Source organism: Sarcophilus harrisii, chromosome 2 (assembly GCF_902635505.1).
Source record: "Sarcophilus harrisii chromosome 2, mSarHar1.11, whole genome shotgun sequence".
In the NCBI taxonomy this organism is placed as follows: domain Eukaryota; kingdom Metazoa; phylum Chordata; class Mammalia; order Dasyuromorphia; family Dasyuridae; genus Sarcophilus; species Sarcophilus harrisii.
Genome location: NC_045427.1, coordinates 36,200,778 through 36,228,325, shown reverse-complemented (window position 1 = coordinate 36,228,325; position 27,548 = coordinate 36,200,778). Strand labels below are relative to the sequence as shown.

General features: G+C 41.0%; 1 protein-coding gene across 6 annotated transcripts; it reads right to left on the bottom strand.

Moving 5' to 3' along the window:
* Positions 1 to 1,815: 1,815 nt before the first annotated feature.
* On the bottom strand, positions 1,816 to 27,276 carry ADGRG5 (adhesion G protein-coupled receptor G5). 6 transcript variants are annotated; one of them, XM_012540694.3, is made up of 16 exons: positions 27,165 to 27,276; positions 25,428 to 25,497; positions 23,688 to 23,818; positions 23,238 to 23,325; positions 21,377 to 21,524; positions 20,109 to 20,231; positions 19,450 to 19,566; positions 18,284 to 18,326; positions 16,845 to 16,954; positions 16,595 to 16,716; positions 16,159 to 16,215; positions 15,336 to 15,619; positions 13,816 to 13,933; positions 13,403 to 13,680; positions 12,580 to 12,788; positions 1,816 to 4,537 (listed from the first exon to the last, which is right to left on the bottom strand). In XM_012540694.3, exons 3-16 carry the CDS (start codon positions 23,752 to 23,754, stop codon positions 4,502 to 4,504), a joined length of 1,800 nt encoding a protein of 599 aa, XP_012396148.1. In that variant the 5' UTR covers positions 23,755 to 23,818; positions 25,428 to 25,497; positions 27,165 to 27,276; the 3' UTR covers positions 1,816 to 4,501. The 6 variants fall into 6 exon arrangements, with proteins under 6 accessions (XP_012396148.1, XP_012396146.1, XP_012396154.1 ...); XM_012540692.3 differs by lacking the exon at positions 1,816 to 4,537 and adding an exon at positions 24,990 to 25,089 and having other exon boundaries at positions 11,321 to 12,788; XM_012540700.3 differs by lacking the exon at positions 1,816 to 4,537 and adding an exon at positions 11,321 to 12,470.
* Between the last annotated feature and the right edge of the window lie 272 nt (positions 27,277 to 27,548).

The window sequence follows — 27,548 nt, the reverse complement described above, 5'->3', positions numbered from 1 at the left end:
AGTGGCTAGAAACTGAAACTGAATGGATGTCCATCAGTTGGAGAATGGCTGAATAAATTGTGGTATATGAATATTATGGAATATTACTGTTCTGTAAGAAATGACCAACAGGATGATTTCAGAAAGGCCTGGAGAGACTTACACGAACTGATGCTGAGTGAAATGAGCAGGACCAGGAGATCATTATATACTTCAACAACAATACTATATGATGACCAGTTCTGATGGACCTGGCCATCCTCAGCAATGAGATCAACCAAATCATTTCCAATGGAGCAGTAATGAACTGAACCAGCTATACCCAGAGAAAGAACTCTGGGAGATGACTAAAACCATTACATTGAATTCTAATCCCTATATTTATGCCCACCTGCATTTTGATTTCCTTCACAAGCTAATTGTACAATATTTCAGAGTCTGATTCTTTTTGTACAGCAAAATAACGTTTTGGTAATATATACTTATTGTGTATCTAATTTATATTTTAATGTACTTAGCATCTACTGGTCATCCTGCCATCTGGGGGAGGAGGTGGGGGGTAAGAGGTGAAAAATTGGAACAAGAGGTTTGGCAATTGTTAATGCTGTGAAGTTACCCATGCATATATCCTGTAAATAAAAGGCTATTAAAAAAAAAAAAAGGAATAAATGGCCAAAGTACAAAAAGAAAAAGAAAAAAAAACTAAAATAGTTCTTCCTAACCTGGTCCCTTACTGGCTATCCAATACCCGGCTCCATGTTCTCTGTAGTCCTGGCATTCTGGATAATTTGCTCTTCCTCACACTTGATTCTCCCATCTCCAGTTGCCTAAGTGGCTGTCTCCTCTGTCTATGTGCTCTCCCTCCTTTCTTCTGACTCATAGAATCATCACTTTTCTTCAAGACTCAGCTCCTTCTTCCACAGAGGGTTCCTTCCAGCTCCTAGAGCATTCCCTGATTAATGTGCTTATCATCTGCTCTTAAAAACTATCCACTTGTGTCCATGTCGCTGCCCCCTTAAACATCAGGATTAAAGGCAGGCAGGAATTGTTTTTGTTTTTTCTTTTTATAACCAGTAATGAGCCCAATGCCTGACGCAGTCAGGTTTTCGTAAATGCTTGTGGATTGATTATTTGAGTGATTTGTATAAAATTCTCCTAGATCTGTGCTGCTCACCTTCCCTACCTCCAATTCACAGATTGCTAAACTTCTCAACTGACACCTCCCATGTGAAGCCTGCCCTGATCTCCACACCTCTCTTCCCCCCATTAATAGTGTCGGCTCTCTTGAAATGACTCTCTATTCCTCACTATGGTATTTGCATAAACTCTGTGTTTACTTATTGGTAATATGTTGCTCCCCCTTCTTTCCCTCCTATGTTTTTTTGAAGGCAATAGCTGTCTGACTTTTATTTTTGAATCTTCCTGCCTTGTACAATGTTTTAATAAAAGATTTGTCCAATTGAATGAAATCAAGTAGCACTCCCAGAGCCCTCTGATAGGGAGGAAGTCATGCCTCCACTTAACAGTGGGGAAAAATTACCACATAAGAACAGAAACCAAACGAAATTATTCCTACCACCCACCCTAGCCACAAGTCTCACTTACAGTGAGGCAAGAGAATTGTTCCTATCAGAAACAAGTTGAACTTTTTCCAAGGACCTACATTTATGGTACCGGGAAGTGGGGCTGCCTATGCAGGAACCCCATACAGAAACACCCACTCTCACCCTCTAAAACTAAAAATAAATAATAATAATAGATATTAATAGACCACGTTAAAGTGGGCAAAGGGCTTCACATGCCCCATCTTTGTTGATCCTCACAACAATCCTGTAAGGTTGATAAAAATAAACATATTCCATCTTCCCATCTCAATACCATTGCATGAGGAACTTGGGCAGCATTCGCCCCCCTCAAGTGGACAAAGGAGGAGCACTCCCACTCTCTGGCTCTGATTCTTCTTGCTCCCCATTGCTTTTTGTGGTTTCTTCTCAGATCAGAGATGATGAGGGGCAAGCAACCTGAATGTTTAAGTTGCAACAAACTAAGACATTTTGCAGAGGTTGCTTGCTCAAATTAAAAAAAAAAAGAGAGAAGATTGTAGCTTTAGAACTGGGAAGGGACCTTAGATGTCATCAAAGGCCAACCCCTCAATTTACAAATGAGGAAACCAAGGTCTGGAAAAGTTATGTGATCTGCTCAGGGTTAGCCAAAAAGGGCTTTCTCTATAAAGGCTACATCTGTTGGAGCCAGGGAGAGTCTCTGACAAGGGTCAGTAGATACCCCTTATGGAATTCCCAGGACAAAGTCTTGTCAGGCAAAAATGGCCCCCATATCCCAGTCCAGTGCAGAATTTACCATTCATCTACTTGCCCATAAGTCTGTGGTCCCTGAATCTTAGAGGAGCCTTCCAGGGACCCCAGAAAGTTCAGAACAGGACAACTGGAATGTTCCAGATCTGAATCACGATGAAAGAAAAATGTATGTATATATGTAGTGAGTTAGTCGATAAGCATTTATTAAGTTCCTGCTAGGTGCTAGGCACTGTGCTAAGTGCTGGGTATATCAAGAAAGGCAAAAGACAATCCCTACTTTCAAGAATCTCACACTCTATTGGGGAGATAACAACTCTAGCTAAATAAATTATAGGTAGGATAAATTGTAAACATTCAAATAATTGGAGGAAGGAGAACAGAAGGAAAGGATGAGGCCTCTAGAGGCAAGTAAAAATTGCTTAATTAGCTCTTGGTTTGCTTGATTAATCAGCAAACATTTATTAAGTGCTTACTATATACTAAGTCTATCAATTCTGATGTTCCCTTCTGACAGGGGCCCAGAATCCTTAGCTCTATCTTTCCTAAACCCTTAGAAAGGGACAGAGTAGAGTTTCCTCCTTTATCCAGGCTTGATGAATCAACAAGCATTTACTAAAGTGCTTACTTTCTCTCAGATCTCTCTATCAGCTCCAAACTTCCCTTCTGTCAGGGATCCAAAATCCTTAGAGCCTATCTCCCCTAACCCTTCAGAAAGGAAAAAGAGTAGGGTTTCCTCCTTTGTCCAGGTTTGATTAATTAACAAGTATTTATAAAGTGCTTACTATATCTCCAGTGTTCCCTTCTGACAGGGACCCAGAATCCTTAGCTCCTATCTCCCCTAATCCCTCAGAAAAAGATAAGAGCAGAGGTTTCTCCTTTGTCCACGTTTGTAGAAGATCAGGGAGGATTCCACCAAAGGACATTAGCGGCTTCCTGGATGACTGGTCAAGGGTTTCATGTTAGCATCTTACTGAAAATGCAGCCAGACTAAGAAGATAGTCCAAGTATGGGAAACTTCTGGTTTCCTTCAGTGCTAAGTGAGGATGAGGGCACAAAAGAAAAGTCAGCAGAATCTGGCCCAAGATGCAGTTTGTGGATGAGAAATTGAGACCCTTAACCACCCTCTCCTCCCCAGAGGGCAAAGAAGGATTATTGGAAGCAGGGAATCCTTTCCTGTAAACACTTTGTCCCCAAGTTAGAAAGCAATCGTTCTGAGACCCTGGTCATCTTGTCTGAGCTCTGGTTTCCTCAGATCAACACAGTCAAACCCCGAAATTTTGTCTAAAATCTCTCTGATATCTCATCAGGAATGAGGTACTTATTGGGTTTTGTATTATTTTGTATTCAGCTGCACCCTTTTCTCTTTCAGCTGTCCTCACTGAAGTGCCAAAGCCAAGAGACTCAGAAAAAGATGACCAGCAGCAATACCCAGTGCACAGTTAGGCATAAGAGGAACCAAATGAGATTCCCTAGTATTTCCTCTAATGGTAGGATGGAGATAGACTACATACTAAAGGCAACTACAAAGTGTGGTGAGTAGAGAGCTGGCCCAGGAATCAGAAAAACCTGAATTCAAATCCTTTCCCAGAAACTTATTAGCTAGGCGACCTTCAGTAAAGTCATTTGACCTTTTTGTGCTTCAGTTCCCACATCTGTAAAATAAAGGAGTGGGGCCCAATGGTCTCTAAGATCTTTTCCAGCTCTAAATCTGTGACTCTGAAGTTTTCCATCTGACAGATAAGGAAACAGAGACCCTGGTTGAGAAATACCTTGCCCAAGATCACTCAGCAAGTTAATGGTAAAATACTGCAAATCAAACATATTCAAGTATAATGTGAAGCATACATAGCCCCTAAAAGCTATTTTTTGAATTGAGGAGTAATCTTGATGTTTTGGGGAAATATCAGCAGTTTCCATTAGTCAGCGTCTGTGCTATTGAGGTTTTGGGGTTGTGTGCTTGCTCTAGGAGTAGATCTGGGGCTGGGGGGAGGGGAGGGTGCAAAATTAGGTTTAACAAGAGAGTCTCACCACAGCTTCCACATCTCTAAGGAAACCAGCAGATCAAAATCAACAAAGAGTAGGATTCACAACCAGAGCTCAAGTTCAAGTTGTCTTTTTCCAAGTATTATTCTTTTTCCACTCTACCCCAACTACAACTCATTAGCCTTGCATCTTACCAGTGCTCTTCTTAGCTTCTCAGGAAAATGCTAGGAGAGATCATTAAAGAAATTGCCAGTAAACACCTAGAAAAGGAAATTGTGATTACAGAGAGCTAACATTACTTCATCAAGAATGGACTAAACTTTTTACTATATCAACAAATAATGAGCCCAATGCCTTTCAGTCAATTGCATAAATGAGAAGTTATGGTCTACTATAGGAAAAACCATCAGTGAAAGCTCACCTGTTCCCTTGTGTTTTCATCAAGAGTGCCTTCAATGCTTGCATAGGCCATTTCCAATATATATATATAATACATATAAATATATATGTATATATATATATATATGAATATTGGCACATGGCTCAGTACTGTAACGTCTTTCCCTTATTTCATTTTTATTTTGTAAAATTCATATTTGTGGAGGGTTTTCTCATTTCTTTGGGATTATCCCCTTTTGGAGACAGCTTGAAAATCAATTCCTGAAAATCTTTAAAACAAAATTTAAAACAAAATTGCCCAAATCCCTGCCACTTTGTTTTCACCTCAATTGTTTTTTTGTTATTTCATTACATGCTACTTAGTCACAATCTTCTGTCATCTTCTGCAGATTTCTACAAATGAATATCTTTGAAACTGGATGACATGTTTCTCCATTGATAAGGAAACCAAATGCCAATTAACTTAGATTCTTTTAACCTCTTCATTGTGGCAACTGTCTTGGTTAAACATAGGTAAGATATAGTGATAGAGTTGACATTTAACATGTATCTGATCCCTAAGCTACCAGTCATCATCTTGTTGCAACAGGTTGGGTAGGAGCTGAGATTCAGTGTTTTTCCATCTTTATCTTTCTTTAGATTTTATATTGACTTTAGCCTTTGCTTTAACTAACAGACCAACTGGTTTTATACCTGTGGGAGATTTGGAAACCATTGCTTTATCTATAATCAATCCATTCCTATCTATTAAGACCTAGTTTCATTGGTATATATGTGTGTGAATATGTTGTCAAGTGTTCATCACACTAAGCAACTTCCAATTCTTTTTTTCAAGGAAAGTCTTCCTGATATGTAGGTATGAGACTGAGCATCCTGAAAATTTTTCATCATAGAATGTCTCTATTTCTTCATTTGCATAGGAGTTATAATTATCTTCATGATGATCTATTTATTCACACGCATAGTGAACACTGACTGGTATCCCATGAGATAATGTTTCCTGTTGCCTAATGAGTATGTGGCAAAATAATTCTTTGTTTCAACAAGAAAAAAACTAAGACATCCTTCTACTTACCTACAATTTCTTGATCTCTGATATCATTTGTAGTGATAATGCCAAATGTGTATATTGCTCATCTTTTTTAATTAAAGCAAGGAGTTCCAAAAATCTTAGTGCAGTAGGATGCCTAAGTTTAAGCTTTAACTTAGTGTGTTAAATTGCACCAAGACTTTTGGGACATCTTGTATATTAATTGATTCCCTGATTATTGGAGAATTCTCTCATTTTTGAATGAGTGATTCTACTAACTCCCTTCTTTGCTACCCTCGATTTCTTTGTAATTAATCACTTTATTATCTAATTTTTGTTATTATTATATATTTATTCAATATTTTCTCTCAGTTGCATTCAAAACAAAAAATATATATTGATTTAATTTTTTTAATTTCTAAATTCTGTTCTTTTTTCTCACACACAATTAAGGAACCACTTGTCAAGTTATGCAAAATATTTCCATAAAAGTCAAGTTGTGGGAAAAATAGGTCTCCCTCACTAGTGAAAATAAAAACCTTTAAGAAAAAATTAAGTTTAAAGAAATATGTATATATATATGTATGTATGTGCAGATATATATATACACACACACACATAGAGAGACAGAGACAGAGAGACACAGAGAGAGACAGAGAGGGAGAGACAATCTATTCCACATTGTCTAATTTTTAAAGGAAGATATTCAATCATCCCCAGAAGATAGCATGAAATGAGGCAGAATTGAAATCTGCAGAAATGTTGTTGCACTCATTTGTGGCAGCAAACATTTGACTTTTTAATTTGATGATTCAAAAGGAAACTACTTACTTCTGAATGGTCCTGGGCAAGACATTAAACTTGAGTTTCCTCAGCTATAAAATTGATACAATAATAGCCTTTTTTTCCATTGGGATGATCAGGTGAGATATGTGTAAAGCACTTTTCAAAACGTAGGATGTTCTATAAATGCTCATGAACCCCAGTTTCTTCATCTACAAAATGAAGATACTGACATTTCACCTGATTGTGAAGAAAATGCTTTGTAAACCAAAAAGTTCTGTTATTTATTATTAACTGGGAGTTATTATTACATTATAAACTGGAGGAGCTGCTTCCTCCCTCCCTATCACTGCTCTCTGCTGTTCTGTTTTGGGCTGCATCCAGAGAAGGAAGATTCCAGTTGATATACAATTGGGGTAACATGGACCAAACTGGGTGGGAGAGGAAAGATTTACTTCTCTTTTGTTTCTTTTGTCCCAGTTCTGAGAAATCTTAGTTTCTGTTCTGTGTCATTTATCTTCTGAATTTCAGAGATGATTATTTATGGGACCTGGAAAATCCAATCATGACACCTTGGAGCCGGATTTGTAGAGGGGATGGGGGAGTCATCCAGCCCGCCATGGAAGCCCTGGGGAAATCAGGGCGCCTCGAACTGGGGCCTGAGGAGGATTTCGGACTTGCAATTGGGACTGTCCTCCCTAGGAGGCTAAACCAGGAACTTAATGCTCTTTTCCTCCCCAGAGACTGAGGTAGCTCCAGACAAAAGCAACAGGAATCTGAGCAGAGAGCAGTGCGGCACCGCCATCTAGTGTCACACGGTCTAACTCTCCTTCCCACCCACCTCCAAAGAAGATACTTGATGATGATAACTAACATTTATATGTCTCTTTAAAGTTTTCAGGTCCATGCACGTTTATGTTCATATTTACATAAATGTATACTTACACGTCTGTACAGTGCAATACATGTATATGCAATCCAATTTTTGCACACACATGTGTGTACATTTACATATGTGTTCGTGTGTATGTTTACATAATGTGCATCTGTGTGCTGTATACCTGTATGCATGCATGCAACCTCAATGTATCTTGCATATGCATGTATGCATATTTACGTGTGTGCAATATATATGTGCACACACATTTATACAGATAGTGTGCGTGCATGTATGTATGTACATAGAGGTTTGTGTACATGTGTGTATACATGTAAGTATGCATATGCAATCCCAATTAATTTTGTATGTATAGATGTATACATGAACATATATTTACATGTACTGATACACATGTACATATGTGTACTACATGCTTACATAGATGTGTATTGTACATTGTGTTATGCATTGTGCATATATGCATATTTGCATAGTTGTATTGTGCATGTGTGCAGGTGTATGTACATGCATGTAATCCCAATTTATTTTGTAAGCATGTGTATACATGCACGTTTGCAAGCACGTATTGTGCGTGCATGCTTACGTAGATATGTATATTGTGTGTTTACCTATATGTATATATGTACATTGTATGCATGTATATGATCATGCTTTATTTTGACCCTGGATGAGGTAGGTGTTATTACTATCTCTATTTTATAGATGAGGAAACTGATTAAGATAGAAGTCAATAGATGGATTATTGAAGTTAGATAGAAGAGGGGAAAAGGAGTAGATGGATGGATGGCTAGTGAAAAAGAGAAAGAGAGAGAAAATGACAGAATAATAGAGGGAGAGGGAGAAAGAGAGGGATAGATAGATGGATTCAATAATTTATTAACTGCTTACTGTATTTAAGACTCAATTTGAGCGCCTTAAGACATTTTAAGATGCTAAGCCCTGAGAATGCAAAAACAAAGAGAAAAAAGCAGTTCATATTCTTAAGAAGTTTACATTCCAATAGGAGAAGACAAAAGATAAAGAAGAAATGGAAAGGGAAGAGAGAAGGTCACTCTCATAGGGTCAAGGCATCTCCAAGAGATGGAGCAGTGAATCACTAATTAACTTATGAAACGGGAGGCAGGAATGCCTGGTTCTTTGGGTATTTAAAGACTATTATGAGCGTAGGGAGTAAGATTATAATCACACTTTTATAAGGTGCAGAAAGGAACAAGTCCAGGAAATTTACAGACAAGTGGTGAAAGGTGTACAGAGGTAGATGTAATGGGGACAAGGGATGAGATGGTGGAGGAAAGAGAGGGAGAGGCAGGGAACATCACACGTAATCATGGATTAGAGTTGGACAGCATGTGATTAATAAAAATTAAAAGAGAGCTGAGGGTGAGAGGGAAAGGAAAGACTTTGAAGTCTCATTTTTATAGTTTTTTTTAGGGGAACCTACTCTCACCCATGTCATCTTGGGGTTAATTCATTAATATATCCAAATCATCTCAAAGATCTCAGCAAAACTTGAAAGTTGGCATATCCACATCGCCCCAAAGTTAGCAACACCATTTGGTGTTCTCTTGGTCTTTATTGTGGATGTCTGGAACTTACCTGAGATTTACCTGTCCTAGGACCAAAGGGTACAGACACCAGAGCTTAATCGCCTCCCCCGATTTAGCACATTCTACCAGATTGTGACTTATGGTTAATATATGATAACACTTTGTAAATTGGGAAGGTTTATGTGTAACTTCTAGGTTTCCCTTTGCAATCTTACTTCCTGCTATTGCCCTTTATACTTTCTATTTATAAACTTCCTATACTGAGTAGAAAGTGAGGGATAGGGTTCTTCAGAAGATCAGAACAAGACACATTCAAAAAACACATACTCACAAATAGCTCAGAGGGTGAGCCAGGAGTGAAGGCTGGGCTTCCTCATGATATGGAAGTTCCAAGTACCAGTCATTGAATTGGCTCCGGGGTTAGAGTTGTTTGTAGGAAGTCAGCAAGTAGAGTAAACTGGAAATCAAGTTATTTTCCCAGCGTTCATAAAGAGAGAATGTGAGGTAGTGTTTGAGGTGGGATTTGATGTCTCCCTGGTTCCATATCCAACATTATATTCACACAATCACCTAGGTACATCTCTAATGGTATACCCTGTCTCCTGGCCCCACTGTTGACTCTGAAGGAGAAACTAGATTGAACAGGATTCACAAAACCATAGAATATTAAAGATGGCTACCAGATTATAAGCTCATTGAGGGCAGAGACTGTCTTTGGTTTCCCTTTCTATTGGCAGCATTTAGCACAATATTTGGAGCATAGTAGGTGTTTAATGTTTATAGACTGATTGATCAATCCAGCCTGCTCAGTTGATGAGACTGAATGACTTGGTCAAGATCGCCCATCTATTTCTCAACTCCCCATCCAAGGCTGCTTTCATGATTATCCTGACAGCTGTGAATGGAATTTGGGACTCCTGATTTCTGCCAGTGAGCTTTGGCCAACAGATCAATCTTACTGGGCCCCTCTCTCACTATGGCCTTCTTATCAGGATTGTACCTGTATAAGGGAAATGCAGTTTGTCAGCTGAACAAAGCAGGGTAAGCCTGATCTGGATTAAAGAGCCAGACAGACACATTCCTTTCCCCTTCATTAGGGCTCAAGGCATCAGTAATATGGAGATGCGCCTCCTTCAGAAAGTTGAGCTTTCCCCCATGTAGTCTTTCCCCCCATGTTGCCTTCCCCTTAGATTATATTGTAATTGGTTTGTCTCCCAAGTCCCTTGCCTCCCCTTAAAGCACCTAGCACAAGACTCTGCCCACAGGAAATGGGTCTGTTTTTCACAATAGTAATGATGACTGTAGACTTTATGGTCCCTTATCATACATGATCTCCTTCCTTTCAATTTCACAGAACCCTCGCTCCCACAATAGCTCCACGAAGTGACTATATTATTAATATTTCCTTTTTCAGTTGAGGAAGTTGAGATTTAGAGAAGTGATGTGTTTTGGCCAAGTTACTATACAAACATTGATACGTCATTTATCTCACCCCAGATGCCCAAGGGTTTGGCGTCTATCAAGAAATTAGTGGGGAACAGAATCCAAACAAAGTAGGAAATGGTCCCTCCCTCAGAGCTAGTTAACTGGGTCCATCTACACCAAAGAGGCTCTGTAGCTCAATCAATTAGCAGTGACATCCCAATGGCCCTGGTCCTGATCCACATTTAGGAAGTCTTTTATCAGAACACCAGTTCTCACAGGTGGCTGATGTTCAACATGCCTGAAACCAAATGAATGTGTCATATCTCCCTTTAACTAGCCCTTCCTCCTCACCCCCTATCAATTAACTAACATATCTTAAGTGTCTACCATGTGCCAGGTCCTCTGCTGAGTGCTGGAGAAACACAAGATAGCAATGTCTCCATGAGGAAGTCTTGCCCATTGTGTTGCAAGTGAAGGAGGTAGGACAGAGAAAGGACTGGACAACATTTACCACATAACAGGAAAATGCTCACATTCATGTTGGAGTGGGTGGTGGCAGGGGAGGGGAGGAAGGCAGAGATAAGTAAAACTCTCAATTATTCCCTCCTTCTTGTTAATAAGAGATCCTCATCAGATTTGGCTCAAATAGGAATAACATATATACTCAATAGGGATTATAGAGCTCTATCTTACTCTGCAGGAAAAGAGGAGGGGAATTGGATATGTAAGAGGTAAGGGTGATAAAAGAGAGGGCATATTGGGGAAGGGAGTGGCCAGTAGCAAAACACTTTTGAGAAGGGACAGAGTGAAAGGAAAGAGAATTAATGGGGGGAAATAAAATTAGCAATAGTAATTGTAAAAAAAAAATTTCAAAGCAAGTTTCTTTGATGGAATATTATTGTTCTCTGGGAAATGATGAGCAGGATGCTCTCGAAAAAAAAAACAACAACTGGAAAGTCTTCCATGAACAAAGTGAAATAAAGTAATAGCAATGTTCTGAGATGACCAGGTGAAGATGATTTTGCTATTCTCAGTGATACAATGATCCACTACTATTCTGAAGGAGTTATGATGAAAAATCCTATCAATACCCACAGAAGGAACTGATCAAGTCTGAACATAGATCAAACTATTCTCTATTACTGTCTCTCTCTCTCTCTCTCTCTCTCTCTCTCTCTCTCTCTCTCTCTTTACCTTAATTTTTCTTGAGGGTTTTTATTTTCATTAGGGAGGGAGAACTGTGGGTTTTTTTTCACAACTTGACTTTCATAGAGTTTTACATAAATTCACATCTAACTGGGGAAAAATATTAAATACATAAAAAGAAAGAAAAAAAAAGCAATAGCCTCTTATGTCCATTAGAGAAGAAGCATGGGGAAGCAAGTAAGGGGATACCTAAAGAGATAGCAGCATCTGGGTTCAAGACCTTCCTTTAACACATACTGTCTATGTGATCCTGGATCACTTAACCTCCTGGGCTGTGCCCAGGCAAAAAAAATCTAAGATCTTAAGTTACAAAAGAGTTGCTGATCTGCACAGATGGAGAAAGCTTCCACATGGGGAATTTCCCAAATAGAAAATCACAATTAAAAAAAGTCTCCACAGAATTTATGTTCTCCAAAGTACTTATACAGAAATCAGCACAATGGGTCAAAAGATCACAGAATTCCAGAGTTATAAGGGACCCCAGAAATTATCTAGTTCAATGTCATCTTTTTTACAGATGGATAAACTGAGGGCCAGAGAGAGCCCAAGGTCACATAAAACTTTGATTGCTGGTCTATCACTTTTTCTACTACAATATACTACTTCTTCCTAACATTCATGAGATATAGGTAGGATCATCTCTATATGACAGATAAAGAAACAGAAACTCAGAGAGTTGCTTTTGCTTTGCCCAAAGTGATACAATAAACAAATGGCAGGATCAAGGCTTCAGATCTGGCTCCTAATCCAAGGTTTGTTTCCACTTAATTACTTTGATTGTTTCCAAAGACCACTGAGTCAATGCTTAGATAGCCTCCAACTGAGTCTTCTGCTCCTGCTCTGAAGGAAGATGACCTATGGGGAAAGTTACATGCCTCTGGCCATGGTCCTTATCTTTTTTTCTGAGAGAAAAATCAAGGACAAGAATTAGTTCTCTGACTGTGGGCTCAGGATTTTGGCTGTATCTTGGCTCCCAGGGAAGCCAGTAGTACTGGGCATGAAAGGTTGTACCTCCTTATGTCCCATATTCTTCTCCACCTCATCCTTTTGGTGACTTATGCCATGAAGACTGGACAAGCAAGTGACAGAAGAAGGCTGAGCAGCTCTGAAAGGAGAATTGTGGCTCAGGAGCCCAGTCCGAATTTGTGAAGAGCTGGAGGTCTCAGCCTCCAAATCGGAGTGTCGCTTTTGGGCACAGAACCACAGGAAGAGGAAAAAACCTGTGAACAGAATGATGGCACATCATTGGAAGAATCGGATGAGTAATCTTAACCTAGAGTTCAGATACCCTCCTGAGAGAATTTAACCATTCCCTAAGATCCCAAGCCATGCACAATTTCCATTTCAGGAAAGGAAATAGGACATGGTGGAACATTTAGAAAAGATGAAAGGAAATGAATCCACTATTCCCAACAGATAAGCAAATGAGATTTTGGATAGTTTAGCCAACCTTTGGCCAGGAAAGCTGGACAAATTCCAAGGCTCTAAGGCTAATAAGTTGTCCCAGAAGATGCCTAAGACACATGGAACACGAGTCAACTTTCTGGAGATTGTGTGGTCAAGATGAGGAGACAAACAGGAGGAAATAATCAGCACTATGCCAATGTCATAGGAGTAATCCCTAACTCTACTCCCCTCTCCTCCAGCTGGCAAAAGCCCACAGATCTTGTGCAATCCTTCCAACCCTCCCTCTGATCACCCAACAGGAACTGAGAAAGAGATGAGATGGTTCTGAGATCCCTGTCTCTCCTTCTCTACAGAGACAAGTATTCCTATAACCACACTAGGCTTTCCTGTCCCTTCCTCAGTCAAAGTCAAGAGAGGGGCAACTGACCATAGAGGGAGTTGAAGATGGTGAAGAGGAAGAGCTGAGGGACTAGGAATTCCTGGAAGGAGAAGAAAGCCAGGTTCCAGGTGATCCCCAGCAGCATGCTCAGGCCAAGGACTGTGGTGAAGTCCTGGCAGGTTCGTGATTCCCACTTCTTCTCCCGGGAGCGCAGACCACAGAGCATCTTCACTGCCCATATGAGGATGACCAGATTGAAAAGGGATACAACACCTGCGTAGCCCATGACAAAGACCCGGTGGATTGTCACTGATTTGATCCAGCACCTGGGAAAGAAGGAAGGGAAGGTTTCCAGAAACCAGTTGGAGCTGGGGAAGGAAGTCCTTGCTCCCACTCATACCCTGGAGCCACAACTCCTAGAACTCGGGGCTCCCAAATTCCTGAGACTCCCAGTCACTCACATGGAAGCATTTTGAGAGTTGGTATCATTCTCCAGGCTGGTTTTTATTGGAATATTATAGGGTCCATATGCAGACCTCTTCAAAAGGAGGAGGAAAAGCACTATGATGGCAGGAAACCCTGTTGAGAGAAGAGAGCCTCAAATAGGGGAGACATGGAGCCAGTGGAGAGGGTCTACTGGATGCCCTGGAATAGACTCTCAGTTGTTCCTAGGAAGGATAATGGATATGAGTGTCTTCTAAGCCCTAATATTCACTAGGTAACCTAAGAGGGGATAGAATGGAGTTCCTGGAGTCAGGAAAGTGTGAACCCAAATCAGGCCTCAGATACTTAGTAACTGTGTGGCTATAGGCAAGTCACTCAAACTCTGTGTGCCTCAGTTTCCTCACCTGTAAAGTGGGGATTTTGTGAGGATAAAATGAGATTATGTGTAAAGTGCTTAGGACCGTATCTAGTACATAGTAGGTACTTAATAATTGCTTATTCTCTTCCTATCGGTTTGCAACCACTTCTTGTCACACATACACAATCAGTTGTTTGTCTGTTTCTTGAGGTCTCTAATGATATCTTCTCCTAGAAGTGTAATCAATCATTCTCTTCTAGCCACCCCAACATGCTCTGAGGTTCCAAAGAAAGTCCATTTTCCTCAGTGTTGATTGGCTGACTCGATCAAGGGTCCCAGGAGGGGTCCCAGCCATGCTTACCAGCCATCATGCCCCTGAATGGATATCCTTCCCTCTTCCAGTGCTCCCTTAGGTATGGACTTCCTACATTAAAATGTGAGGTACTTAAAAGTAGGGACTCTCTCATTTGCTTATATTTGCATCTTTAGTGCTTAGCACATACTCTGTTACATAGTAAGCATTTAACAAATGCTTTCCATCTCTCTATCCTTCTCTGACTCACCAGCCCCTCCTACTAATAGAGCTTTTGTCTTTTCTTTTTCCTTTCTTCCTCCTTTCCTTTTTTCTTCTTTCCTTTTTTTCTTCCTCCCTTTTTCCTTCCTTTCTTTTTCTTTCCTTCCTTCCTTCCTCCCTCCCTCCCTCTCTTCCTTCCTTCCTTTCTTTTTTCTTTCTTTCATCTATCCATCCATTCATCCATACATCTACTCTCATATTTGTCCATCTGCTTACATTCCTATTTATTTATATACAATCCATCTTTCCATCTATCATCTATGTATGTATCATTATGTATCTCTTTATCCATCCATCTATCCATTCTCCTATCTATTCATCTATCTTCTTTCTCCTCCTCCTTCTTCTTTTCTCTCTCTTCCCTCTCTCTCTTTCTTTCTGTCTGTCTCGGTCTCTGTCTCTTTTTCTCTCTCTACCTGTTCTCTCTCTGTCTGTTCTCTCTTTCTCTGTGTCTCTCTGTCTCTGATCTCCTGGCATTGATTGTACTATTGAGGAAGTGGGTGAAAATTATTATGGTAAAGGAAAAGGAAAAAGGGGATGGAGGATCTGGGTAGAAGAAAACAGAGGTCAAAGAATGGCAGAAGGAGGGAGGGATTGGTGCTCACCCCAACCTAAGGCACAGAGTTTGAGGATATATCTCCGGATATAGATGTTATAGACTCGGACAAAGAGCAAGTAGAGGTTGAAGCCCTCAATGGCCATCCAGGTGAGGCAGCTGAGCAGGGAATAGTGCAGCAAGGCAGCCATGGCCACACACCCTATTGGCTGGAAGACCAGAGAAGGGCTGAGCAGGAAGGTGACATTCAAGAGTATGACAGACACATGTAGGTTTATGTGGATGTAGGTTGTGGAATCTCTCTTCTTCTTGAAATGAGATGTGGGTGGCCCCCTGTGATTAGAATAGAACAAATAATTAGTTCCCCTTCAAAGATGGAAGGATCTTGAATGAAAGTTGGGATTTGAATGGATCTAAAAAGTTTACCACCCTCACCCATACCAAAAACATCAACAGGACCTAGCTAATCACCAGGAGTTCCAGGTCCAGAAATTTTGCTAATTTCTAAATTTGCTCATCTAAAAACTAATCACTTATTTGTCCTTACTAGAATTTGTCTATCTTCAGTCTAGATTAGCCTACTCTCTGTCCCACCTCTCCATCATTTTCCAACAGAGCAGGAACAAGAAGACTTAGCTCTTATTGTGAACAACTCTTGGAACTTGTCTGTTCCTGGAGACTCTCCACCCCGCACAAATAGGTATTACTGTATCTGCCACTTCCAGACTTCATGGGTGTAGGGTCTTTCTCAAGTGAGAAAGCCAGGGGACAGAGGAAAGCTGCTCAGGTAGGCAGAGAAGGAATTCCAGCTCTTTGCCTTATTGTTTCCATCTGTTCAGGGAAAATGACTGAAAAGCTGGAGAGATGTTTACCTGGAATTCTCTATGATCCCCAAATTGAAGGTTTTACAGAAGCAGCCAAGGATTTTTCTGAGATGAGGAAGTGAGTAGATTAGGATGAGATGACCTAGCTCACATTCCCAGGATCCCAGGACAAAGTGAACCCAAACTCAAGCTATAGCTGACCCTTTTCCCATTCTAGAGAAGGACAAATAGGGCAGATGCTCTTCCCAACCCATTCTACTAACTCAGCATAAGCTCTGTTATTCCATAGAATTGTCCATCTTCCTTGCCTTCCCTGGGGGCAAATCAAGAGGAAGACATGAGGAAGACAGATGAGGATTTTTTTTTTCTTGGTGGAGAGGGAATAGGAATTTGACATGGATATAAATCTGATGACATGGAAATTGAATGGAACGACATGAAAATTTGATCCATAGGGGAACCTGCCACTGATGCTAGGGAGTACCTGGAATAGAAATGGAGTAGGATGGTGAGCAACGAAGCCACAATAGATAAGCTACAGCCCACAATGGAGATGTAGGTGAGCGGATCCAGTAGCTCTATGCTAATTTTGCTGGATGAGAGTTTCTGAAAGAGGTGAAATGAGAGGCAGGAGGATAATTAAGTGCAAACAGATGAGCTGACGACTTTGGAGAAGTATTTCTTCTCTGGGACCAGAATGGATGGGTGAGTTCAACCTTGGGTTGGCCACTTACCATGAGGACAGCAAAGTAAGTGAGGTGGTCACATTGGCACAGGACTTTATATGGTGTTACCTGCACGGTCTTGCATCCCTCAGTGCTCCAGGCACCCCAACTGGCTTTTCCTAAGGCAAGGAGAGGGATAGAAGTAGCCAAGATCTCAATTCAATTCAATAAACATGGTAGGCAGCAAGGAATATTGACTCTCTATTATCCAAGTTGTGAGGTGAGGTGGGGAGTAAGGTGGGTTACCCATGGCAAATATGGCATCATAGATTTTTTATTTTAGTGTTAGACAAGAACTTGGATATAATTTGGTCCAGTCCCCTTCTTTCTACAGTAGAACACCAATGCTCAGCGATATTTCCCATTCCCATTCTGAATCCCATTTTGATTCCCATTCCAGTATCTTTCCACTCTGCCCAAGCTGGACTTCCCCCTTATCACCAATTCTCATCTCAAATCAACTTGAAGAAGTCAGCTAAGTTTAATACTGGCCTGAGCATAGCAGAATTAAGAAGCACTTTTTGTGGAGGGATAGGGAAAGAAAGTGAACGAGACAAGAAAAGACCCCAAAGATAAATACAAATAAAACCAAGACTAGGACTTGGTTTTCTCCTCTGAGAAGTGAGCATACTCTACCACTACTTCTAGTGTGGTGGTAAGGATAAAATGAAATCATATGGATAATGGCTAAATGGTATATTATTGGGCATAGAACAAAACCAGAAAAATATAGAGAAGTATGGAAAGATTTATATGAACTGATATGAAGTGAAGTAAGCAGAACCACAAAGAATCTAAATGTCTTTATGTGAATGGAAAGGACACTGAGCACCCAAAAAAATTGAAAATTAGCATTTCTAAATTACAAAAAAAATCTAGCTTAGCCACAAAAAAAGAAGTATGAGGTTCTGCTGTTCCCAACTTTTTTATAGTAGTGTCTATTGGAGGGAGGGGAATGATGTCTATGGGTGCTACATAAAATACCGTATTTTTTCCATATGTTGTTTGGTTTTACTTCTTTTTTCCCATCTTCTTCCTCTTTTCTTTCTTAGAAAATATCTTTGTTATAAGAAATGGTTCTCTGAAAGGGAAAGGGGAAGGGGAAGGGACATGGGAGAAATCTAAATGATGAAAAAACCCTACAAAATATATAACATCTACCTTGAAAAACAAAACCAAAAAAATCAGATAAGAGATGGAAGAGGCTTTGGAAAGACAAAAAGTGCCTATGAGTTTCCTTTCATCCCAGCCAATATGAGTGCTGAGCTGATTGCCTAACCCCTTGAAATAGGTCTGGAAAGTGAAGAACTGGTTACTTCTAACAGATATAGGTAGCTATGGCTTCCCCCCAACACTCTGTAGACTTAGTCAACCAGTTGTTCATTCTTTGCTGACATTTTCAGCCTCTGCCAAACCCTCTCAGGACTGTGCCCTCTGTTGGAATTCACCTGCTCCTTCCTTCCAGAAGACACACATCAAGTCATATGTAGCCTGTGATGGAGGAAAGAGAAGCTCGAGTGAGAGAAGGTCCTGGTCAGTTGTCAAAATCAGTATTAAGAATGAAAGGACTTCCATCCTCACTTCTTCCCTAACTGCCTTGGTCTTAGCTGAGTCCTTGTCTTCGGTGACAACTACCTTTCCCTACAGAGCTGAGCAAATTCCCACACTGTCAAATCACTGGATGAAATGTTCTAAGATTGATATAAGCTGAGAAAATATTCTGTGTGATGTCACAGGCACCTAGAGAAGGGAGAAAATGTGGAAGCTAGTCTCCCTCCAGTTATTTCTTAGAAATTATCACATTTAATTTTATTTTACAAATGAGGAAATAGAAACCAAGAAGATACACAGCTAATAAGTAATAGAAACAAGACTCAAACCTGGATTATCTGATTATGATTTCAGTTCTTTAAGCCATAGAATGCTAGAGCTAGAATGGATCTCAGGGATCAAGTATGTTGACTTCCTTATTAAACACATAAGAAAACTGAAGCTGATAGAAGGCATATTACTTAAGATCATCTTGCAAATTAGTGGAAGAGCTGTGTCTCCTGACCCGCACAGAGGGCTCTTTCAATCTGGACAAAGGCCCCATTGTACCATGGGAGGGTTCAAGCTACTCACTGAGTAGCCCAACTTCAAGATATTTTACTTTCTAAAAGTTCCATTTGGGGGTTCATTCCAGCCAAAGACTGTGCTCAAACCTCAATCCCATGGCTACTCCCAGACATTGAACAAATATTGATGGAGTCCTGTCCAGCTAAGTTATTTAGGGAAACTATCACATCAAAATGCAATGGTTTGGCAATAGCTTCAAGTGTTTTGGTTTTGTACCAGCAGCTTTCAAAGGTGTGTGTGTGTGTGTATGTGTGTGTGTGTATAAGAGAGAGACAAACAGAGACAGACAGAGAGACAGAGACACACACAGAGAGAGAGAGAGAGAGAGAGATAAGGAAGAAGAGAGATTGAGAGAAAGACAGAGAGAGAGAGAGAGAGAGAGAGAGAGAGAGAGACAGAAAAGGAAGAGGAGAGAGATTGAGAGAAAGAGAGAAAGAGAAAGAGAGAGAGAGAGGGTGTGTGTATGTGTGTCTTGGAGTGGTTCCTCTCTACTCACCAGGCTTTCATTGTGCCAAAAGCTGATGTTTATATTCTGCTTCAGGTTGGACACACTATGGTTCACCAAGCTGGCTCCTAGGATATTATTGTTGAGCAGTAGACTATTATTGTCATCCTGGAGTGAAGAAAGAGGAAGAGGGATGAAATAGGCAAGGAAGAGCATCCCAGCTCCTGCCACCCAAACACAATAGCCATGAGATTGCCCAGCTGCCTGTCTTCAGGTCAGCTGTTAGAGGATGGATAATAACTTTTTTATTCTTGTTTGTGTCAGAAGAAGTTGGAGGAAAGGAGGGTTGGTACTAGAAGGGGCAGAGAGGGCAAAAGTTAGCACAGGAAAGATAAAGAAGGATGGGATTAGTACAGAAAAGAATGGGACTAGTAAAGAATGGTACCCAAGAGTTGGCACAGGACAGGGCCCAGAGAGAGGAAGTTGACACAGAAAAGAAAGGGGGGTGAGATTTAATGTAAAAGGAAATGGAAAGATTGGGACATGATCCTCTTACATTACTACCACTCTTCCACATAGAATCAGGGGAACGGGGGACAAAGCTAGAAGGGTAGGACCCAGATAATGGGACACTTCTGGGAGGGAGACTGAGATGATCCCCCCCCCCCAACCTTGACTCCCTCAGAATCTGCAGTCTCCATTTTTCTGACCTGGAAATAATGTTTTTGGTCAAAGTAGATACAGATTAACCGCAGCTCCGGGGAAGCCTTCCTTTTTGCGCAGGCTTGCTGAGTCAGCTCAGCGGGGAACTGCATGACATGCCTGGTGGTGGCCTGAGGGGGTCCAGAAGAGGTATGAGCATTGACCAAGCCATTGTAACAAGGATCTGCTTCTCATTTTTTGGAGGGGCCAGCCAAAAGCCCAGGCTCTTGGGGAAACACGAAGACATTAGATAGCAATTAGAAGGGACATAGTACCCATTGGATGAAATGTTCAGGCTGACGTTCCAAGATTCAGTATGCTACACACTAAACTAGACTCAGAAGACCAGGAGGGGCAAGACATGTGGTGGGGAGGTCTTTCTGTATTCCTCTGTACCAGTGTTACTTCATATACCATTGGGACCTATGGATCATGATGTTCTCACGAACTGACTAGTCAAGAAGTCAATATTATGAATTAACTAGTTTCTGTGGAAAGAACTCAAGTCCAGCAGTTCCATTAGAGCAGCCAGTGGGAAACTTCCACTGGGGAGACAAGTCTTCTATCCTTGGTAAAGCTTCAGTCTGAAGGATGGGGTCATAGGGCCACAAGTGCAAGGCACCTTAGAGATTTTCTGGTAATCCAAGTCCTTACTTCATTGATGAGAAAACTGGAGCTCAGACAGGTGAGTAGCCACAAATAACTAAAGTTTTTTCACTCCACATCTGGTGTTCTTCCCCCTATACAAATCCCTTTTCCTCTTTAGCCATTATATATATAGAATTTCCCATTAGGAACTCAAAGTGCTTAACTTACAGTCAAATAATAGTAATAACTAACATTTATATAATACCTTAAGGTTTGCAAAATATTTTATATATGTTAATGTATTTTATCTTTACAAAACTCAGAGAGGAAGGTGCTATTATTATGCCAATTTTATAAATGAGGAAACTGAGGTCCAGAGAACTTGGTATCATAGGATCACACAGATATGTCTGAAGTAGGACTCAAATGTAGGTTTTCCAGCTCCAAGTCCCCCACCTATCCAACGTGATTTTACATAGAAAGGAGATCCTGTCTATGGATGTTTGGTGCCAGGATCTTACTGAGTCAGAAGCAAAGCCAGGATGACATCTATGGATCTTGACCCCTACTCACCACCTGTTTGGGGGAGGGGAATCAAGAATTTAGACTGGAGGCTAATTTAGACTGGACAGCTCCCAGAGCATCTGTACAGAACATGAAAGGAGCTAATGAAGGAGATGTCTCTGACCTTCTGTAGGTATGAATCCTTGATTATGAGTCCAGAGAAGTCACAGGTGAGCTTGAAGACCAGAGACTGGATGCTGTTGGTCTGAAGAGTGACATTCACACTAGGGAAGATGACATTGTTCAGCATAGCCTCCAATAACTGAATTGATCTGGGAAAGGAAGGGAAGGATTATCAGGTGATGGAGAGGAATAGAGGGAAGGAGATAAGAACCATGCATGAAATGACTGAAGAATCAAGTTTTCTTCTTTTTTGAGGTAATGGGGGTAAGTTAGGATGTGTTAACTGTCTGAGACCAGATTGACCTCAGGTCCTCCCGACTTCAGGGCCGACACTCTATCCACCATGCCTTCTAGCTGCCCCAAGATCAGGTCTTCTTGATACCAAGTTATCTTCTTTAATCACTGTACCTACTGGTTGACATGATTCATCCAGAGGGGAGTTCAGGTCTGTGATGACTTGGTACCAGGATTGCACTGAGTCATAAGCAAAGCTAAGATGTTTATAGACTCCTGACCCTTCCCCATAAGCCACCTAGGGGACCAGCAACCCACTTCTAGGTCCTAAGTTGGTCATGCAATACTCAGTTTAGAAGATTGAAGGAATTATGAGATTGAAGTTGGAACCATTGTCTGCACTCTGGACCAATAAGGCCATTGTGTGTGGTCTGGGCCATGGAGGCTTCCTCCACTAAAGAAAAGGGAAGATTGACAAAGAAAGAAAAGAGTCCCTTCCTCACACCCAGAGAGAGGACTGTGGGAACTGAGTGTGGACCACAACATAGAATTCTCACTCTCTCTGTTGATGTTTGCCTGCATTTTGTTTTCTTTCTCAGGTTTTTTTCCTTCTTGACCCGATTTTTCTTGTGCAACAAATTAACTGTATAAATTTGTATTCAAATATTGGATGTAACATGTATTTTAACATATTTAATATGGATTGGAATACCTGCCATCTCAGAGAAGGGGTGGGGGGGGAGGAGGGAAACATTTGGAACAGAAAGTTTTGCAAGGGTCAGTGTTGAAAAATTACCCATGCATATGTTTTGTAAATAAAAACCTTTAACAAACAAACAAATTAATAATAAAATAAAAATTTTAAAAAGAGTCCCTTCCTCCTGTATCTTTAAGAATAATGCAGTCTATTCTGAACTGAGCATAAGAATGAAGAAAAAAATGGGAAGAAAGGTAGGGGGGAAGCTGATTAGGTGAACCCCTGGATTAATACCAATGTCATGTGCCTAGAACAATGTTTTTAGTGGGTTTGCCCATTATAAAATTCAACTTGTGCAGTTCTTTCCCTTCCAATTTGTTCATTTCTCAAATATTGTCATTAATATTCCTGAGGCTCAGGGAGGTGATTGATAGTAACTAATTTCTCTATCATAGCAAATCTATGGGGAACAGGAAGAAAGAAACAAGCATTTATTAAGCTTCTACTATGTGGTGGGCACTGTGCTAATCATTTTACAAATATTATCTCATTTGATCATCACAACCACTGTGAGGTATTATTATTACCCCCATTTTACAGATAGGGAAACTAGCAAAGATAGAGATTAAGTTACTTGGCTAGTAAGAATCTGAGGTCAGATTTTAACTCAAGCCTTCCTGTCTCTAATCAAGCTCTTTGTCTACAATGGGGAGACGGAGTCCCAGAATTAGACAGCTCGCCCAGGGTCACACAACTAGTAACTCTCAGAGGGCAGGATTCCAAAGTCAATTTTCTGTGTCTTTCGTGCAGCCTGTTAGTATCAGGCCTCTTGATTCCCTTATCTTAGGACTGCACCCCAAGAAGGAGAAAGAAGTAGCAGAGAAGTAGCTGCAGAGGAGAGAGGAAGAGGTTACTTCCCATCCCCTCTCACCTTTGGCTATTTTGAGCCCTCCGAGAGAAGTGTCGAGTTTCTAGTCTCTTCATATAATCAACAATTTCACTTGTTGTTCTGTGGGGAACTGAAGTCATATTCATGAAAGTTGCAGAGGCCTAAGACCTCAGCTTGGACTTACCCCTTGTGCTCCCCCATTTCCCCAAGGTTCAGGGTGGATTGGACAGAGTTGGAAAAACTCATTCTTTTGTCTTCCTCGTCCTCATTTTCTCATCTGGATGGTCTCTCCCTAGATGCATCCAGGGCCTTGCCCCATGCCCAAGTCCCCGAGGGGCCCAGGTGTGCCTCCCACCAACCTTGCATGCTCCCAGGCCTTGGGGGTCTTCCAAAAACACAAGTGCACATGCATGCATTGTATATACTCACAGAGTCAGAATCTGACTTGGATCCGTATCCCTGGCTCAGTAGGTAGGATGTGAGCTGGCTTACCTTCATTAGTCCAGCCCCAACCAGTCAGAAGGCACAGGAACAAGAAGGGCCACTTGGGGAACACCATTGCCCCACGGTCTCTCTGTCACTGTGTACTTGCAGACTTCTTGTTTGACTCACATGCTTTAAAGCTGAAAGGAATGTTAGACACCATCTAGATCAAATCTTTCATTTCTCAGAGGAGAAAACCAGCCCAGATGGCAAGTGGTTGGTCCAGAGTGTTACTACTGATTAAGGGCACATGCTAATTATTTGTCTTTGTCATCGAGTCTTCCTCCAATTGATTGCTCAAAGAGCCACCATATTTCAGTCATTTGTTATTGATTTTTAAAGGTTTTCTTTTTTTTCATTTATTATTGATAAAGAATCCCCCCTAAATATATATCTGATGAATGGCCATCCATTCTTTGCTTGAAGCTGCTGAATGAGAGGGAACCCACTACTTTCAATATAGTAGACCATCCAATCTTTGGGGTACTCTAGATTTTTGTGACATCAAGCCCAAATTTCCTTGAAAAGTTCATCTATTGTTTTTAGTTCCTTTCCCAGGACAAACAGAACCAGTCAAATCCCCCTTCCATATGACAACCTTTCAAATATTCAAAGACAGCTATTATATTCCCCCTCCCTGCAGTTTTCTCTTTTCCAGGCTAAGCAATCCCATTTCTTCCTCTCAATCTTTTCCTGCATGAACTTAAGGCTCTCCAGCATGAAGGTTGCCCTCCTCCAGATACACGCCATCTTATCAATGTCCTTCTAAACCATAGTAACCAGAACTAAACATAATACTCCATATGTGCATTGAGTCTAGCGTAGATTACTGGATAACTATGATTTCTCAGTTCCTAGAAGTTAAACCTCTCTTAATGCAGTCAAAAATTGCACTAGAATTTTTTTGGCCGCCATCTTTCACTAGTTGACTCATATTTGAACTTGAAGCCCATTATACTATTCCCAGATCTTTTCCAGAACAACTGTCTAATCATACCTCTTCCATTTTGTCTTCTGATACTTCACTGTGACATGAGGTGACTATTTCTGAAAACTATGATGGTGAGATATAAGTTCTACCATTCTAGAAAGTCTTAAGCAATGAGTTAGGAAGGGTCCCATTTCTATCTCCTCAACTAGACTTCAGAAAAAGTAGACAGTTTTTGGTGGGATAAGGGAGAGATGGGGATGGCTGGGAAGGGATATAGATCTTCTACCCTTCCTGTGGGATCCTTCTTCTCTGCCTTCCCAGGGAAACAGGTCTAAACTTGATCCCAGTGACTTTGTTCCCCCCCCCAAAAAAATTCTCACCTTTCAAATTTCCTCAAGGCTGAGAGTTCCCAGGAGAGGAGAGAAGGTGAGACCAGATAGGGTGAAAAGAAGGACCAAATTGAAAGTGTGGGGCGCTACTCTGTTAGGAGAGAAAAAGGGAGAAAACTCCAAGGATCCCAGGGCTTCAGGAACAGGGACTGAGCCACCCTAGGAACATATAATGTTTCCTTAGACATAGGAGTGCTCATGTCTGACTTTTCTAGGAGAGGTTTAACAGCTCCTGGGGACAATTCAGGAGGGACAGAAAAGGGGAGGAAGTTTGCTCCCTAGTCTCAGTCCAACCAAATTTTTCTTTCTCTGAAAGCTTTGCCATTCCCAAATGCTTCAACTTTCTTCAAGAGGAGCAAAGTGGATGGACTAGTGAGCTTGGGACTAGGGTGCACCTAGAAGAAATGAAAGGTCCCCTTCTCTGCTTACCTTGCTTATCTTGAGTGCTGAGATCATCTACCAGCAATTAATGTTCTAGAAGGGCTGGGTCCTTTGCTCTCTGTGAGAGAAGCTAGATGTCAGCAATTTGGTTACTAGTGGTCAACTGGGAGACAGAAGTGGATTAGAAGCAGGTCCATGCTCTGACACTGACTAGGCAGTGTTACTCAGAGGAATACACTTTAGGGAGGCAAGGTCTAAGAAAAGTGGAAAGTTAGGAGAGGGCTGCATTATAAGAAGCTTTGAATGTCAAACAGAACATTTTCTGTCTGATCATGGAGGCAAAAGGGAGTCTTTAGAGTTTATTCAGTGGTGGTGGCCGGGGGGATGGGGGAGTTGGGTGACATGGTTGAACCTGAGCTTTAAGAAAATCACTTTGGTGGCTAAATATGGAGGGTGGATTGGAGTGAGGAGGGACAACAAGCAGACCCCCAAACAGGCTATTGCAGTGGTCTAGGTGGGAAGTGATGATGATCTGCCATAGAAGGAAGGCAGTGCAGAGGAAAGAATGGGGGTTTGTTCAAGAGATATTGCAAAGATGAAATCTACAGGTCTTAACGATAGCTTGCATAAGAGGATTGAGAGATAGTGAGGATCCAGATTGATTTCTAGTTTGTGAGCCTGAGGGATTAGGAGGATGATCAGATAGAAAATGTTCAGTTTGACATTCAAAGCTCCTTATAATGCAGCCCTCTCCTAATTTTCCACTTTTCTTAGACTTTGCTCCCTAAAATGTACTCTTCTGAGTAATAGGAGGTTGCTCTATACAAGAAAAGATAGTAAGGGAAAGGGCTTGGGAGGAAAAATAATAAGTTTTACTTAAATGAGACTACTTTGCCATATTTGAAACACAGAGAGAATAGAGTCTCACAAACCATTCAGAAGGGCGAAACCTACGTCAGTCCCAGAGGTACAGGGGAGCCTTCTCTATGACTGGCTTTGGGTCATTTGACATGTCTACACTAGCAACTGAGGTTGGGGCAAGGATGGTCAGAAGGGAGGTTACAGAAGGAAAAAATATGGTAGCTCTGTTCTGGGAAAAAGATTAGGGAAATTAAATAACAAAGTTCAGCAAAATGAGTAAACCGCAAGTCACACAGTAGACTAGAGTAAGCAGGTAAAACTCTCTAGAAGAGATGGGATTCAAACAAGATCTTGACCTTGAAGTTTGATTAGGTTTTGGACAACTTACAGAATTACTGCATTTTGGGATGGAAGAGACATTAGGATGTTTGCACTAGAAAGGATCCCAAAACCCCAAATGACTGACTAGCCATACCTCAGGGATACTCACATTTAACCCCCTCATTTTTCAGAAGCAGAGGCTGTATGTTCAAATGACTCTAAGTCTGTCACTCCTCACCATAGTAGATGAGAGCCTATCATTATCAATAAGGTTTAGACGAACACCCAGGGTCAGCTGGGATGCACCAAAGAGTCCCAGATACCAATCAAGATGAAGGAGAGATGATGAAGAACTTTGGTGTTTAAGCATTAGGGCCACATTGGACAAAGCGTCTAGAAACCCTGTCTCCCAGCCTTGGAGTATTACCAAGCCCTTGCCAATTCAGAAAGAGAACAGTAGCTGAAGCTTAGGCAGAAAAATTTTAATTAGAGAGAGACAGAGAGACAAAGAGAGAGAAAGAGACAGAAAGACAGAGAGACAGAGAGAACGCAAAGATAGTGGAGACCAGAAAAATGGGGAGAGAGAGATGGAACCATACTGACCTTAGCCTTGAGGATGATTTTGCTTCTCCTCCCAGGAGAAAAACTCTTTGAGTTTTTCAGAAGGAAAGAGGAAGTCAGTATTTCAGTTGTAGTGGCTAATTGGTCTCTTCAAGCAACATTAACTATTACTGTGAATTCTAGAACCCACTTCTCTTTTTGCCTTGAAACCTGTAAATGCTTCCTCTGAGAGTGGGTGGAGGAAGGGGGAAATTAAAGGCCCCGTTTCTCCTCTTTTTTATGCCTTGGATTGGGCTTTCCATAACTGATCTTGGTGTGTCCCTACATATATACTTGAGTGTGTGAGTTTTAGGGTTGTAATGGAAAGAATGCTGGAATTTTGGCAATAGCAAAGAACAGGAAAAAAAAATGGGTCAATATTGATCA

Bases quoted from the DNA above. Each gene is read 5' to 3' on its own strand.
- ADGRG5 (XM_012540692.3), bottom strand. From the start codon at position 23,754: ATGGTGTTCCCCAAGTGGCCCTTCTTGTTCCTGTGCCTTCTGACTGGT. The intron at 16,955-18,283 runs GTGAATTCCAAC...TCCTTGCCTTAG, and splicing joins CTTCTGGAAGGAAGGAGCAG to GAAAAGCCAGTTGGGGTGCC. The intron at 13,934-15,335 runs GTGAGCACCAAT...TTCTCTCAACAG, and splicing joins ACTCTGTGCCTTAGGTTGGG to GGTTTCCTGCCATCATAGTG.